The 17,564-nt window shown below is 43.4% G+C and overlaps 1 protein-coding gene across 1 annotated transcript; it reads left to right on the top strand.

Annotated features, from left to right (window-relative positions):
* Positions 1-293: 293 nt before the first annotated feature.
* Positions 294-17,524, top strand: map3k20a (mitogen-activated protein kinase kinase kinase 20a). Its single transcript, XM_011609656.2, has 20 exons — positions 294-481; positions 1,532-1,716; positions 2,684-2,771; positions 4,658-4,759; positions 5,129-5,194; positions 5,270-5,298; positions 5,558-5,695; positions 6,402-6,488; positions 7,280-7,354; positions 7,433-7,539; positions 10,204-10,339; positions 12,952-12,996; positions 13,081-13,111; positions 13,193-13,332; positions 13,412-13,474; positions 13,559-13,648; positions 15,263-15,379; positions 15,449-15,523; positions 15,610-15,760; positions 15,843-17,524. The coding sequence occupies exons 2-20, from the start codon at positions 1,558-1,560 to the stop codon at positions 16,568-16,570; spliced, it is 2,427 nt and encodes an 808-aa protein (XP_011607958.2). The 5' UTR covers positions 294-481; positions 1,532-1,557; the 3' UTR covers positions 16,571-17,524.
* The last annotated feature ends 40 nt before the right edge of the window (positions 17,525-17,564 follow it).

The raw sequence follows: 17,564 nt of genomic DNA, 5'->3' as shown, positions 1-17,564 counted from the left end.
TGTGTCAAATAAATTTACTCTATGATACAAGACTTTACTTGGCATTCAGTCAACAACAGTTTCAAATGGCCTAACCCAAATGAATAATGAAAGTTGATATTTGCTATTGCGAAAGGACTTGCATACAAGTTGTGCTTTGCCAAGAAAGTTCAAAACATTAATCATTCATCATAAAAAGTAATAAAACAGACCCCAGAAGAGCCTCACAAGTCAACAGCTGACATGAACAAAAACGAACATGTTGCGTATCCGGTCCTCGCCCAGCAGGGGGTGCTGCTGTTCCCAGTAAAGGGTGCAGCGGTGACTTTCGGGAAGAAGTTGTGCAACCAGTAAAACCACCATTGCCGCGTCGGTGGAGAAGTTAAAAAAACAGTCATTTTAGGTTTCCCGGAACTCTTCTCTGCACTTTCATACCGACAGGAAAACTGCTGGACCGACGGCGGGCCGCTCCGAACCTTCAGACCTGACTTGAATGCAGGCGGTATGTACGGAATGTTTCCAGCGCTGAAGACTGCTGGATGCCTCTCACATGGCTGCTGAATGTCATCCATGTGATTATATGGAATGCTTATGCTACACGCAGAGGATGCAAAATCGTACAGTAATTTCCAATTTATAGTTTTCAATCGCTAAGTAAATACGCACTTCGACGTAGTTATAGTGACTTTGTGAGTTTCCGCTGATTTGAAAACCGTTTTTGAAAGCTGCCTGGATTGCATTATGACTTAAAACACTATTCACATTGCTGAAATATCCTAATCTGACGGCATAATCAAGAACCGTGAACGTGTTGGTTTATAGGTTTGTTATCATCTGACCACGACTGTAGCTGTGCTCGGTGGTGCTCGGGGCGTGATTTACTGTTGTATCCAAAGACCAGGACCAGAATGACCCTGACCTTTGCAGTACTGGGACAATAGTGTGGGCTGCTCCGCTGAGTGGATTGCTGTGAGGCTAAGTGTAACATGAATTCAAGGAAATTAGCAGAAAGCATTGGCTCCCCTATGTGACAATGGAGGCATTCCCTGCTGGGAAGGATAGCAAACCCAATGAAGGCCTAGGTAACAGCCTTTTAAAAGCTGCAATTGCTCTGCTATAAATGGGGGCTAAAAAAACGGACAATAACAGGGCAACAATTTCCTGTAATAATGGGATAATTTCTTTACAAGACACTTTTATGCTGTCATGGACAAACAAAGGGATATAATAAATCTGTGTGCACTCCAGCTTGGAAGCCATTTGTGGAGCGGATGCAAAAAGTGGCTGGAGCAGAGAATTTAGATTTTCTCTGCTTGCAGCCTTACATGCACAGGAGAACATAGAATGTTAAAGTAGCAGCAGGCGTACAAAGCCCATGCCCAGGACCGGAAACGTGTGGCGTCTGAGACAGGAGATGGTCCGTACACCATAGATGCAGAGCAGAGGTGTCACTCTGACACCAGTGTGTTCCAGAGCGAGGCCGCATGCAGCGGCAGTAGCTTTGTTTCACGTCGCTGAATGAATCAGACTTCCCTCCTTCCTTCCTCCCAAGGAGTCGGTGCCGAGTGCCATTATGAGATGTTGTCGCCAAGCGCCTCCTTCGTGCAAATCAAGTTTGATGACATCCTCTTCCACGAGAACTGCGGCGACGGCAGCTTCGGAAGCGTGTACCGAGCCAGATGGATCTCCCAGGACAAAGAGGTGGCAGTGAAAAAACTGCTCAAGATTGAAAACGAGGTAGGAGTCGTAATTGCCCGGGACTTTCATGTCCTTTTTTAATTGTCTGTAGAGTAATCACTTTAATTGCCCCCCCATTTAGAGGGATGCGGTGACTTCTGGGCCCGTCACTCATCACACTCTCCCATTCTTTCATTCTTTTCTGTAAGAGAAACATCATTGTAAGGAGAAAGAATGTGGTTTGAGTTGTTGAAACCCTTTTCAAAGCTTGGGTTCATTGTCTTCACACACAAAAAAAAATCTTTAATGGAATTACATTACACTTGTTGGCCTGCGATAGGAAACTCAGAAAATTGTCTTTCACAAGAGTGTGAGAGACCTCAGGTCTATTCAGCTTCACTCAAGTGTTGGGGAGACGTAATACTTTCATACTAGAGCAATTGTTCCTTTAATTATAGTGTTTGGTTACAATGAAATGAGCTGGATATGTCAGCTTCTCTCTGTATGCATTCAAATGATCCTCATGTTATATTAATCCGTGCTGTATTTACACATGCTCCAGTGTTTGTATCAGGATGGACATGGCATATCACACCACATGCCAAAAACCTGACTTCTTTTCTGAATATTGACTTGATATTAACTCCATTTAATAGAATATGATGGTTAAGTAGAAAGCATAAACATCACATACTGTATACTGGGACCAGTTGTTGCTCTCCAGCCCCAGTTCTGTCTTGTCCTGGAGCCTGTCATCACCCTTTTATTGGATCTGACTTGGATCTATTCATCCCACAATTAGTTTTTTTAGACAATTTTTGTCCTAAAAACGACTTGATGTCTTTTCCTGTTACCAGTCACGTGGGCAGGTACATGGGCAGAAAGCAGCGGCACAAGTTAGCGCTCACATCCTGGATATGTCATTCCTGTTTTATGTCATTCGTCTTGATATCAGTAAATTTGGGAGACGCTTTGCTTTGTTATCGTCTAACCGCCACTGTTTTGCCCTTGTGTGTCGCCCGCTCAGGCTGAAATCCTCAGCGTCCTCAGCCACCGTAACATCATCCAGTTTTACGGCGCCGTTGTCGAGGCTCCCAACTATGGAATCGTTACTGGTAAGAGGATGTTGCTGTTTCACCCGTCTCACTGTCGGCTGCTGTCTGATGGCGGTTACACCTCAGAAATGGCGGCGGGTGAATCAGTTTGCACCATTCGCAATTTGTTTTAGCGGTGAATGGAGCTGAGGTTTCTATGGAAAAGTGAATGTCAGAGGATTCGGGAAGGAAAGCATTGTCGCAGTAGTTGTGTTTGCATGCAGGCGGGGAAAGAATAAAGCCCCTGTATAGGAGCACAGGGCCCCCCGATGCCTCTGTGCAAATTTCCACTGGTTATGAGTTGACCGGTGGAGATTTTAGATTAAACACATTTTCTTCTTTGTGCGTGATGATCTGTGGTAGCGAATACGAGGATTTCCGTCAGACAGATCAGCCAAAGTGAAAGTTCAGAGCTGCGGTTAGAGTGTGTAACACATTGGCTGTCTGCAGATTAAAGTCTGAAGTTCCTTAGGGAGGAGTTCAGTGCTTTATGAAGGGGGTGACATAGAGGAGGCCAGCTACTTCCTATTAACCTACACCTACACGCATCCTGTTGTCACTCATCAGCAGCGGGCTGTGAAGGCACGCAGGTGGTTTTTAGGCCATCGGTTGATTAAATGTTGCAACCAGGAAGGGTGCTGCTATTTTGCTGTTTTCTTGTCCAATCGGGTGTTTTTTGAGAATTTGCATCATCCCACTGCTCAAAAGTGTGCGATTTGAACAGAATGGAGGTTATGGGACATTAATTGGAACTCATGTCAAGGAACAGAAAAGAAAATATGCATGCAGTGCGCCAAGAGATGCTCGTGTTTGGCACAAACATTTTTATAATTTCACTTTGGTTAAATTTCAATCACAGTCCTGAAATTAAAACTAGTTTCTGGTAGTGAGAAACCACTGTCGTTGTCTGAAGATGATCTTTGAATGCTGATTCGTGCCATGACGAAGCCACAACTTTCACAATATGGCCACTAATCCTACTGGGGCTTTCCCAGTTTTACACTCACGCTGCAGCAATAAAGCAAAAATGCAGAAATCATTGACAGCAGCTCAGGAGCCTCCGGTCCCCATCTCGCTCAGACGGTTCACACAGAAGCAGTCGGACGCTGGAGTCGTCCCCTTCTCTGTTTATCAAAGCAGAATCAAATTAAAATGGCACAGAAAGAGGTTTATGACCATCGTCGGGTCCACTCTCATCAGCTCTGTTGACAGAGAGCACAGCACCAGCCTGAGCTGGTTCCTCCATCTTACAGAAGCTCTATGCTAACACGAAGCTAATGAGCTCAGCGTTGTCACTGTTAGTTCAGCGGAAACTTAGCTGCAGATCCACATTTAACTCTTCGTTCGTTTATTTCTGCATGGCCTAAATTAAAACTCCTTTCAAGAAAATGAATGTGCATCCTGCAGCCACAAGGTGCTGAATTATTTACGGAATGTAACAGAATGGGTCAGGGTTCACAGGGTGCACGAGGAGGCGCGTCGTTATCTGAAGAGAAAATCTGTGTAAATCCTCTGAGCCAGTAATAAAACTGGTTTCATTTATGCTTTTTAATTAGACCGCTTCCTCGGTGCCACTGTGTGTTTACACGACTGTGTCGGGTTATTGCAGATAAACAGAGGGTCCGTGTTAATATGGCAGCTGTAATTATGGTCTGTTTGTCCACCATGCAAAGTTTTACCTGACAGCAACCAGTCTGGAGATAGCAGGAATGTTCCTTTTCAGCTGTTCAACCTGATTTCACAGTGTTTGAAAACCTTTGGGGGGGGGTGGTTTGTTAAGACCTCAGTCTCAGTTATGGCAATTCTGGCAGCAAAGCAACCTGTAAACTACCAAGCTGCTGAGTTTTATCCCTGTGGGACATCGACCACCACTGACCATCAGTCCTCTGACTCTTCCCCACATGTAGAGTACGCCAGCGGTGGGTCGCTGTACGACTACCTGTCCAGTGCTGAGAGCGAACGGATGGACATGGGACAGATCATGACGTGGGCTGCAGAGATTGCCAGAGGTAAAAATTAAACTGAAACATGAACAGCAAAGTCAAATTTAATCTCAGTCACACTAAATAATGTTATATAATCTTATTCTGAAATAAGATTAAAAAGTAAAAATTATGGGAATAAATGTAAGCAATGCAATATTTACACATTCAACATACAACATTCAGTCCCACAGTTGATGGCACCAGTTGCAGCGCGGAATATTTAAATACTGATATTACAGAGGACTGTAGAAAGTCTAAATATTGAACCTGCAGCATTTATTACAGATGATGTGGGTTTCACATGGAAGTGAAAGTTCTCTAAAAACATGGTGAGTTAAGAGAAACGTTTAATATCAGCAACTGCTTCATGTTAGCTCTGTGTTCTTGCTGCAGGAATGCATTACTTACATTCAGAGGCCCCCGTTAAAGTCATCCACCGCGATTTAAAATCCAGGAACGGTAACGTGTTTAATCTCCAGCGCTGTCATTATGATTAACACACATTTTTGAGTCTTTATATTTTCTGTCTTCCAGTTGTGGTGACTGCAGACAAAGTCCTGAAGGTGGGTTTATAGTTTATACATGACATGCACACAGTAGGACTTCTGTGTGTGTGTTTGTGTGTGGTTTACTTCACCAATTTAAAGGAAACTGAGTGTTTAGCTGCAGTGAGTGAACACAAGAGGGCAGTGACTTACTGAGCATGACTAGAAGCCACTGACGGCCTCCCCAGGGTCTTCATGGAGAAGCTTCTGTATTATTACGTCTTTTCTGCAGGTTTCTTAATAGTCTTTTTAATTGATTCTGTTATTGATGCCTCAGATCTGTGATTTTGGGGCATCTAAGTTCCTGACACACACGACACACATGTCGCTGGTGGGCACGTTTCCGTGGATGGCTCCGGAGGTGATCCAGAGCTTGCCTGTGTCTGAAACGTGTGACACCTTCTCCTTCGGTGTGGTGAGTAATATTTACAACTCTAACAACACCGGTGTAAGCTCTTAGATTTAATCATCTCAAAAGGAGCAGACATATGCAGCATTCTCTGTTAGAGATAGTGTAGATTTGGTATTTTTGTTACCTGCTTGTTTCTTCTGGATGGTCCTGTAACTTAAAAAAAAAAAATCTGTTTTCCAATAATTTGAGTACCGTAGATTTACGACAGAATCCTGGCTGAGACTGCATTTCCTGCAACAAATTAGATCAAGTAGAGAGCTAATACTGAAAACATTATAATAGAAAGTCTGCAGTGTGAAAAATGATTGAAACTGTAATTAAGTTGTCACCTTCAGACCGTTCCTGAGGTGATTTCTGTAGTTAATATCTATACACATGCTAACAGACGGAGCTGTGAGGTTGCAAAATGCCCCTTTGCCTTCACCTTTTCATAATTGTAGCATGCAATTTTCTGACATCTGACACCAAGAGAAAACACCTAATTACCTGTGGAGTGCAGTTATTCTGCAGGAGACATTAGTGCACCCTTTACTTGTTGCTGGAAATCTAAAGTTACCCTCCTTGCATGTCACAGCTGGTCTCCCAGAAAGACAGAGAGATGGTGACAGATATCCACTATAAATGGATCAGATATTTTTGTGTTAATGACATGGTTCTTGCATGTGTACGTGTTTGAATACTTATTTGTTGCCTTGGTCTTGACTTGCAGGTTCTTTGGGAGATGCTCACCAGTGAGATACCCTTCAAAGGCCTGGAGGGTTTACAGGTGGCCTGGCTTGTGGTGGAGAAAAATGAGGTACAGTTTTAGATGTTTACACACAGTCTGGGAATAATGATAAAAATCCTTAATTCAGCAGGAATCTAGAGTTTCTTACCTCCCCATCTAATACTCTGATGGTTCCTCTGATGCCATCGGTGCAGATGCGACCTGTCAGGGCATCAGGTGCGTCCTGAACCTGATGGCTGTAGTTTTGATCAGTTTCACGATGGAATTATTCAGTTAAAGGGACAAGCAGAAACAAGCAAACCATGAATGAATAGAGTCACTGCTCTTCTTGTGTGGGTTCCTAAAACTAAACAGCCAGTCACTGTGCAGGCTGTTTGATTAAAAGGATCCTAACCTTCCAAAATGTCATTGCTCTGCAGCTCCCAAATAAACCAGGTGGTGGTAAAGGTTCACTTGCACCACAGATCAAACTGGTTTCTTTATGAGCATGTGTTTTTTAGGTCTGGGTAAAAAGGATCAAACACACTTTTGTGGACCAGAATGTGTGCTATCCAGCCATTGAGCGAGTACTGGCAGGTTTCTCATCAGACAATTTGGGTCCGTATATTTTTTCCCTGGATGGAAATCAGACACTGATGCCTTTTTTACTGAAGAATGTTTGATAAATTCTCACTGGCAAAGGGAAAGAGGAACGATTAGGGATTGTTGTGACGTGACTAACTTAGCTGCTAGTGTACCAACAAAGAGTAGGAATCACTTTGTGCCTAAACAGCTTTGCAAAACTGAGTAGTTGTTTCATGCTGTTCGCTGTGAAATGTCACTTTAACCCAGCAGCGTGTCCTTGTCTGGGTGTCTCTCAGAGGTTAACCATCCCGAGTGGCTGTCCTGCCAGTTTTGCTGAACTCATGAGAAGCTGCTGGGCATCGGAGCCAAAAGTGAGCAGAGCCTTTAAGTTCAGTCTGTCCGCCGATGTCTGTTTACCTGTAGTGACACCAGTTTGTGTTGTGATGCAGGACAGGCCAATGTTCAAGCAGATCCTCGCCACTTTGGAGTCCATGTCAAACGACAGCCAACTTCCTCAACAGTGTAACTCCTTCCTGCACAACAAGGCTGAATGGAGGTAATGAGAAACGTATTCGCAACTCTTTTCAACTAATATACTGTCTCAGCCTAAGGAAACTTGCGACTGTTTTCAAAGAATGATGTGGAAATGTAGCTGATGGGTGCCATGAAACAGCAAAAGACTTGAGATCATGCATATAGATCTTTAATAATTACACTGATCACTACATAAAGGCTTGAAAACCTCTAAAGAATCATCCATCTGGATATACTTCCTCTCTTTACCCATAAGGCCCTAAAAATAATCACCATCTTTTTCAAGTAGAAGTGCTTAATTGGGTTGTATGAGCAGCTGGAGGTTTGGTGATGTTCAGCACAGCCTGAGTCTCAGCTGTGACTTTATTCTCCGTCTGCCTCTCTCTGGGGTTTGTCTGCGCTCAGAGGGTTTTTTTTCCCTCAGAAGTCTGGCTGGTGCCATCGTGTCCATCTGCAGGTGGAATGGGTCAGGCTTAATCCCGGTGCCGCTGGACTGTGTGCAGTTCAATAAGACACCGTTTTCAGGTTTGATGACTTGAGCCGGCCTGGAGTCGATGATGATGATGATAATGATGATAAGAAGCAGCAGTGAAACCGTTCTCCCCAGCTGACACAGTGGATGACTGTGGAGACACCGCTCTTCTTTCACCCTCCACATGCATTATTCTGCCAGTTCAATGACCAGTCTGAACAAGACCTGGAGCTGGAAGCAGTTATAGGATAAATCTCCGCTTTGTTCTGGCTACAGCCTGTCAGACAAACAAGTACCAGGCACTGCCTCGCCGTTGTGATGCAGGACCGCGAAAAGGAAGCACAGAAATGATGCTTCAGTCAGTGCACGAGGCGCGCGTACCTTCTCTAACGTGATCCTCGGCGTCATGTGCCAAACGCAGTTGGAGCTTTTACAAACACTGACGACAAAAATGTGCTGTGAGCAAGCAGAGGTGGATATGGTGCAAGGCTGTGAAAAAATGTTTGTAGGTGCGCCCCTGCAGGTTCATGCAGATCAGGCCAGGAAACAACAACAGTATCAGGAAGCTGGCATGAGTTTAGTCACATCATTCACTTCTGTTAAATGAAACCCTTTGGAAATGTCAATATATAGTTATAGGCAAGAGTGTGTTGATCTAGGATCTAGATTCTAGCATGATGGAGTGTACAGTTAAGGCTTTTAAATGTGTGCTGCACAGCTGGGACTCCATTGACCTTCATTATCTACAGATATTTTGTCTAAATATTATGTCTTCAGAGACACGGCAGCTTTGTGACGCATCGAGCCATCCCCATGCATCTTGTTGATTATTGTCAAACAAACTCAGATTAATTTACATGGTGCTGAAAAAAAAGCATCTGCATAGTGAGAATCATGTTTATAATGATTGTTTATTTTGTCAGAGACCAGATAGCGTGCAATAATCAGGAACCTTCTCTTAGTGCGTGTATTGAAACTGCTATCAGTCAAAATAAAATACTATCAGCAAATAAATTTACCACCAGCTCACCAGTCAATGTTTAGGTTAAAGGGCAGCGGTGGTGATGATGGAGAACATGGTTTCCATGTCACCCAGTGCAAGTGGTACTTGTAGTATCAGTCTTACAGCTGATCAAATAATATTTTATACTGTGGAAGATTATTACACAAGTTACATAATTAAGATACAGAACACAACAAATGCGTCCTGTCTGATTATGTCCCAAGTGTGATGATGACAAAGAGCTGTAGATTTAAATTAGTTGTGTGTGTTGCAACAGTGAAATCGAAGAATTCTGCCAGACACTTGACAACAGGAAACACTGAGGAGAAAGGAGGATGTTTGAGTTGAGCGAAGATGGGTGTTCCCACATAGCTGCTTCTGTTTATGCCGATGCTTCCACGCCAGAGCTCAGCATTGTTAACCACAACACACTGTGCAACGCCCCCTGGTGGGGACAACACCCTTCTATGAACGATACACATTGAGCCGGGGCTGAGCTGCTGATATTTAAGATATTCCATTGTCAGTTTATCAAAGTGAGTGTTGGTTAGTCATCACAAACGGTGGCAGCAAAATGTCATTCACACAAAAATGTATTTTAATCAGCTGTCACTGAACAGTCAGATCATGTAAATACAGAGGTGGGTCCCCCAACATGGGGGCTTTGATGTTGCTCGATAGCAGACTCAGATTTACGAAGAGACTTCAAGATATATAATCAGTGGAAAAAATTGCTCCTCCACTATAATCTGCTGTATAAAAACTCGATTTCATTGCCAGTTTCTAAATATACGTACGACAACAAACATCTTGACTGGAAATACTTGTGTTTTCAGTTCTGGAAAAATCCAATTTGTTCCCTGGCAGCCGCCATAGGTTCTCCAACACCCTTGAAGATGGAGGGAGTTGAGGACAAGTGGTTTCACCACCAGATGCCATCAGATCTGAAATAGTGGCCAACTGTTGGGCAACGCAATCTTCTAAAACAAAACGGCTGCAAATCTACTGCATACAAAACAATGCTGATATGAATAAACTGGTCTTTACAAATGCTTTGTTTTCTCACTTCCCAGCAGCGATGGATGTTATAATGAATTTAAGATTTCTGTCTTTATTAGGAAGACAAAAAACAGGATGTGATTAAAGGTCCAGATGTCCATTTTGTACATTTATTTGAAAAAGAATCTCTTCTCTGCTGCTGTTTTCTTCAGGTGTGAGATTGAAGCCACACTTGAGAGACTGAAAAAGCTGGAGAGAGACCTGAGTACCAAAGAGCAGGAGCTGAAGGAGAGAGAGCAGCGTCTAAAGATGTGGGAGCGGAAGCTCATCGAACAGTCCAGCAGCCCAGTGAGTTCTTATTAGTCCCTCTTCACCTTGACCCACCCTTCTCTCTCAGTACAGTCAAGTGCTCGCAGCGCCTCGCGTTTACGCCGCCGTTCATAGGTGTTTCCTGAAACCCCGTTAGAAGGATGGACCTCTTCTGAATTGGGTATAAAAAGTGTGGAATGGGAAGTGAAAGGAGGAATGAGAAGAACACAAGAGCGCTGCGGGTCAATGCGTCTCACTGGTAGCAGCTCGTTTATTTGAAGTACATTTGCATTCAGAGTTTTATTAAGACCTTAATGTTTCCTGCCTTTTCCTTCTTGTTTTTTATTTCCCGTATCCCAGTTTGAGTTAAAAATATCCTTCCTGTTCTTAATCATTTAGATTTGACTGGCTCCTTTGTCTTTTACCCATCGTTCCCGTCACCTGTGGCAAAAACTGCAATGAGTCTCAGAGTGAAATGAAAGACGTCACCTCAGCTGGCGTCCACTGTGAAAGGCTTTGTGGACATGTGTCCTTCAGCCTTGGTTGTCCTCAGGGCTGTATGTTAACATGCAGAATAGGCAGAATCCTTAGACTGTTGAGCCTTGGACCTGAACTCCACACGATCTGGGTCTGGATGCCTCAGCTATGCAGTGTCTGTGTTCATCTCACATAGATCTTCTTTATCCCTGGAATCTGATCAAGCTTTTTTTCCAGAATTCACTCAGACATGTCTGATAGGAAGTCTAAAATCTTTTGTAGCCTTCCACCTCTGGATAAATGAATGTCACTTACTGTATGCCTAATGTGCCAGATGTACTGTATGGTACCATGCTGTGAAGAAAAGAGCCACGTGAACCAATTGCTTAGAGAAGGCCAGGCTTTTATGATGAAGTGACATTTTGCTGACATTAAGATTGTCCAATTTGTTCTGGATGTGGTGGAGTGCAGTTGTTGATGGGCAGTCTCTTAGCGGAATGAGAAAGTACATGATTTTTCTTCTGACTGAGCAGGTTTAAAACAGCGGGAAAGGGACTTTGGCGTGTGCGTGTCAGCTCCATTCTCTCGTTTTACCCTTTTCTTTTTGAGACCTTTGAGCCCAAAAGCCTCAGTATTCACCAAATGTCTTTCATTATAATGAAATTCTCTAACAGACACATCTTTCCCAAAGTATCACACAATGTTAATGAATATTAGCCTTAAGCCCACTTAGTGCTCTACAAAGGAAATCATGTAAGCATTAGTGTTCAGGGAGGTGCTATGCATCATCTGGGAGAAGGACATGCTTCCCTGATCATAGGCCGTTAAATTGTCCCTTTGCTTGTTATCATCAGTCTCATGAGGATTTAATCCTCTATGTTCTTGTGTTGCTGCTTATTAGCTCCCAGCCACCAGTTGTTTCCATTTCAGATGTTTTCTGTATTTAGTTACCCTGAAAATGATCACCCTCATGCCAGAGTAGAGACAAGCCGCCAGTGACATTTCTGGGAAAAATCTGCACTTTTAGACCATCGTAACATAAAATGTTTTACTTTTCCGGTGCTTCCATATAAAATCAGATATGTGCCTCATGTTTATGGCAAATTATTTCCTCCATCCTTTTAACATTTAAAAAATTCAGCAGATGGCGGCGGCAGATGTTTTATGAGAGCGTGTTTTCTTTCTTTCTCTCTCATCTTAAGTGCGTGGCTGCTGTTGATGTCAGTACGCTTCCTACTTTTAGTCCACATGGGGGCAGAGTTGTGTAAAGTAAACAATCAGAAATCTTTGTCTCTGCCAGAGCGCACGCCACTCACACCAAACTTTTCCCCAAAGCGTTTTCACTCACAACTTTGTCAAGAGCACGTGGATCTGAAGAAGAGCTGCATGGAAGCACGCTGGAGAGAGACTGAAAAGTGAGGTTGAGCCGCTCCGGGGAGAGTTTGCTGGCACGTTGCTCAATCTGTCGACTTCTGAACGGCAGCACTGGAGGAGGCGGAAAATGCTGCGGGGCTGAGTGTCTTTATGAGGCAGCGGGCGGCGCCGCAATGTATGGCAGCGGCTGTCTATTGAAAGTGGCATTGAGTTGATAATCTGAGCTGTTATCAGACATCGTGGGAAGAAGACGGTGAATGAGGAGCGCTCATTCATCAAGTCATCTTTCCTTCAATTTTCCATTGCATTATTTCTGTCATTACACACCAGTCTCGTGATCACAATGATGAAATCTTTATTTTGGCTGGCAAGTTTCTGCCTGATTACATTTAATGAGTGGCAAATGATTTATCATTCAAATGGATCACATTAGATCAGTCACGTGGACATTCTGGTTTGATATAGACCATTAGAGACAAACTGTCTTAATCACACAGCACAGCAACCAGAAAAGTAATTGGCTTAGAAAGACCTCCAGTAAATGGCTGTTTTACATTTTATTAACATTTTCTTAAAGAGTTCCTGTATGGTTTTTATGCAGTAAACACAGTCCAGATACTGTTTGATAGATCCAGCACACTCGTTTTTGTTCTTAATTTTTTTCTTTTTTTGCCCAGTTAGAATATATTTCTATCTTGCAGATGGAAATCTTTGTGTTTCCTCTTTGGGATCTGTCCTAAATAAACAACAAACCTTTGTTTTTGTCTGTATTTAACCTCTGTATTGTCATTTGTGCCCAGCTGCTGCCCACCCATGACATCTACACATGGACAGAGGAGCACGTGGTCAGTATCCTCATATCCCCTTAGTCTTACATAGATTTCACATTTTGCTCTTGAAAATAATATAGTATGAATTAATCCCTTCAGTATTTCTGGATGCAACAAATATTTGGTGCAGGTATGATTTCCTTTTTTTTCTTTCATTTGCCTCTGTATATGTACTTGATGTGATATTTGGCTGTGTTCTACTCTGTCTCAGAGGAGGGCCCCTGCGGCATGCAGGTTTACGCCAATCTGTTCAAAGAGAATCACATCACCGGAAAGAGGTTACTGTTGCTCACAGAGAGCGACATGCGCGACATGGGGGTCAAGTCCAAAGGCCACGTCATGCATCTTAAGGCAATTATAACTGTCTGTAATCCACATCTGATGTGCACTCAGCAGGTTTATAGTCAGTCTTGTGTTTTGTCTCCTGTAGGGTGAAATTGAGAAACTGACTCATGACTATCTCAGCCTGGTCCATTTCCCTCCCCTGCTGAAGGTCTGATGGTTCTTCTTCTTGCTTTTTGAGTGTTTCTGTACTTACGTTTGAAAAATCACAATTATATCTATTTACTTTCCCCAGGAGGAACTGGAAAAGCAAGTGGAGATGAGTAAAACCATTAAATTGGAACTGGTGTTTGGGTACCACTGGAAACCAGGAACAGGGAAAGATGTAGGTTCAGTGCGAGAAACGAGCTCTGACAGCTTCATTTTAAAAACATTAACAGGTGTTTGTGATATCCACTTTGTTTGGGGGCTCTTGTGAATTGTTAGCTTCTTTGCTGCTAACGATGGGGAGCATGTTGTTCTGCTGCTGAAGCGGTTTGTTCAGAGGAATCACAATGATGGCATACTCTGACCATTGAAGGCATCAGTAGGCATGCATAAAACCAGACAAATAAACATCTCTTTCTCAGCCTTGCACCATATCCACCTCTGCTTGCTCACAGCTCTTTGTTAGGCTCTCAAACTGAGGAGAAAGGGTGGCTCTTAACTTGCTGTTTGAATTTAATCAAAAATAGCCCATTTAGCCAGAAGTCATTTTCTTTTTAAAAGGCAAACGTTATTTAATCTTTCAGCTGTTCATTGTCCCATCATAAATAGTCCTCTTTCAGTGTGTTCGGCAGGGCTGAAACGAGCCTGCTAATTGCCTCCCATTTCTTCTGACATGTGGTGGTTTAGTGGGTAGAAAACACAGCAGGGAGAAGGAAACAGGAGGCTGAGAAAATGAGAGCTAATTATTTTTCCCTGCCTGGTGTCAGGTTCCGTGTCAGCCTTGTTTTTACAAACTGGAAGGTTTTTTGCACTAAATAAAACAAACCCACACTGCACTTTTTTTTCCCCCTTCACCCCTCTTTGCTGGCGATGTCATAGAAGCAGCTGCACTTCTCAAAGACAAAATGAGGGCCCGCGATTGTGCGGCCACCATCTGACAGCCACTGAGGGTCCCCTACTAATGAGGATATCACCGTGCAGCCAAGTGAAAGGTGCTGAATTATGTATGAGTTGTCATTAGACGCACTCGGGTCCTCGGCATCATTACCAGACATTGTTTCTGCTGGAGTGATTAGACTAGAACGGACCTGGAAGCCCCAGTGCGGCCGTCCAGTAGCGACACTGGGCCAGCACAGGGGCACTCGCTGTGTATCTGAGCCAGAGGCTCGCTGAATTCTTCCCCTTTGAGCCGTTTCCAGCCCCTGGAGACAATGCAGGAGAGGGCGAAAGGCTGCTTAGACGAGTGTGTTAGTGCCACTCCTCTGATGTCTTCCTCTGTGATCGCTACACAATGGTTTGGCCTGTGCCATGAACCCTGTGTGGTTAAGCAGTGACCTGTAGTTTCATGGCTGGCTTTAGGGATTTACCATTACAGCTTTGTCAGCATTCAGTATGCAGCAGAGGAGCACTGGGGAATTGCTCAGATTTGTGCCTCCTAGTGAGGATTTCATGTGCCGTGCAGCAGAAAAGACTTTCACCTTTAACCGCAGAAAATTCACCAGATTGCCGCTCCAAGACATGATGGAAACCACATATACGGAGGAAATTCAGAAACACATTCAAGTGTGTGTAAAATGGGTGTCACGCGATTTTGGTTTCTCGTCTTCCAACTGATTTATTGCCCAAACCTGAGACTTTTGTGACCAACTGCGACCATCTACCTCTAGGTTGTGCTGTTGGTTTGTATACACAAGAACGGCCGCGTTGTCCACAGACTGCAGCCGTAGCGACTTTCCAACAATCTTACCTTTTCCGACCGGCCTTCTCTCACCAGCCACTGTTTCCTTTCAAGGACTGCAAGTGGAAAATGTACATCGAACTTGACGGGGACGATGTCGCCATCACCTACATCAAAGATGTCGTCTTTAACACCAACCGTGCTGACATGGAAACGCTGCGCATGGCAAAGGTATTCGAAATGTCTGATTTTCTATCCTAAAGTTCATATTATTGATGAGCTTATGTCGCCGCATTGCAGCCGCCCTTTGTGATGGAGAAATGGATCACTGGCATACAGCCGAACCAGCGGGTGGACTACACTGTCAATTATGAGGTGCATGATATCAGCCACTGGATGTTGGAGTTTTGGTTACATGAAATATACTCACATTGTCCTTGTTGCTTCACTTCATACGCTAGAATGATGTCAAATTGCCAAAGTCTACCAGACACAGCTGTCCAATGACGTGGAGTCTCATTGGTGGACAGAACCAGATCAAGACAGTGGAGCTGGTCATTGAAACCACACCAGCAAAAATCGACTGTAACCCAAAAGACAAAGATAATTTCAGTTAGTCCACATTTATTTATTTATTCAAACATGTAGCAATGATGTTTGATGTGCTTATAATTTAATCTATTGCTTTTCCTAGATATCGACCCCATATGGATGTGCAAGGTTAGACAAAGACAGACGATCTCCCAGAAATCCCAAGAATCCCCCTCCGCTCTGACGGCCTTCACGAGCTCTGATGCCCGCACCTTGCCACAGTTCCTGTCTGCCCATGAAAGACAGGAATTTTCCTACGCTGCTGCTGTTCGTCGCTCACCGAACCGCAGCCATTTGACCCCCTGGGGTGACTCGCGCAGCTCCTCGCCAACCGCCAGCCTGTCAGCCAAACTTTCCCCACTTCATCTGGGGTCAAAGGGCAGCAGCCCTTCCAGCACTACATCAGAGAGCACCTTAGAAAGGGACAGAGAGCGCCCCCAGAGTGCCGGAGTGGTACAGGACTATGGTAGAAATCGCTACAATTTCTCAAATTTTGGTAGGGGGCAGGGCAGGGGCCAGGCATCTGCCACTTCTAGGGGCAACTATTTTAATAATAAAACCAGCAAAGCTGTACGACAGCCAGGAAGGCCACGGTCCAACAGTTACAGTGTCACGCCACAGAACTGCCCCACTATGATACCTGGTATATTGTCTGTGACAGAAAACCCCAGTGGAGAAAAAAATGGGCCCAAAGCCAGTGATGGGGGGTGGATCAAAGTGGAGCGACAGAAGAGATTAGCGCGTCAGGACAATAAACAAGTCAGAGGTCGGCAGAGGAGAGGGAGCAGGGGGGGGCGTGGAGCTGGTGGAAGAACGGGGGCCCACACATGAACTGAAACACTTCTCAGAGAAACTGCAGGATTTTATTTTCTCACCGAATGATACTATAAGTGTTTAAAAGAGAATCACATTTATGCCTTTTTTTACACGTGACGACAAGTCTTTTAATTAAACAAAAAAATGCTCCGGCTAATAAAATAAGCCCTGAATGTTCCACATTTTAATTACTATCATAAAGTTGTATGATATATAATCAACGTCAGTGTTCTCTTCTGTCTTCAGTGTGTAAGTCATCCCTTTTTATAGTCAATATTATATTTAATTACTATTACTTTACTTACATACTTTTTTTTTTTTTTTAAAAAGCACTTAAAGTGTTTACTGTTGTAAAAACAAGAATCCTTTTTAAGGTCAACAAGCTTTATTAATGCTCCCTTTTGCATCTACAGTACTGAAGATATATTCATATATTTTAAAAAAAGAAAAATTAATGTAGTTTTATTTTGCTACTTTGTTCACAAAAGAGGATTATCCTGACATACAAGAGGACAGATTTATTTTTATCCTGTGATGTTATTTAGCCAGTACATGACCGAAACATCCACCATCAAACCCCCAAGTTTCTTTCATTTTGCAGATCCATTGTATGCAAATACGGTAATTTCTGATGTGTGTTTCCAAAGAGGGCCTTAACTTTTTGTGAGAATAATTGAATGTTGGTCTACAACACTGTTTGGGACCATAATGTCTTAATGAAGTGCACAGATTGGATTTTACTATCAGCAAGTGATCAAGTGTTACTGGTCAGAGTTGGTCTTCAATCAACTTGAGATCTGTATGAAGAGCTGTGAATTTAGAACTACCGGGTGTGGGATTATCGGTTTTGTTATGTTGCTTATCTGTCAAAATCTCTGTATGCAAAGGAAACAATGTCAATCAGCTTTATTGTGGGATAAAACAGAGTGTATTTATTTAACAATAAATATTATTTATGCTTTAATTCAATGTCCAACTGTCATGGTCAAACACGTGTCATTTCAATACT

Source organism: Takifugu rubripes, chromosome 1, assembly GCF_901000725.2.
Source record: "Takifugu rubripes chromosome 1, fTakRub1.2, whole genome shotgun sequence".
Taxonomy (NCBI): domain Eukaryota; kingdom Metazoa; phylum Chordata; class Actinopteri; order Tetraodontiformes; family Tetraodontidae; genus Takifugu; species Takifugu rubripes.
This window is presented reverse-complemented; position numbering and strand designations above follow the sequence as displayed.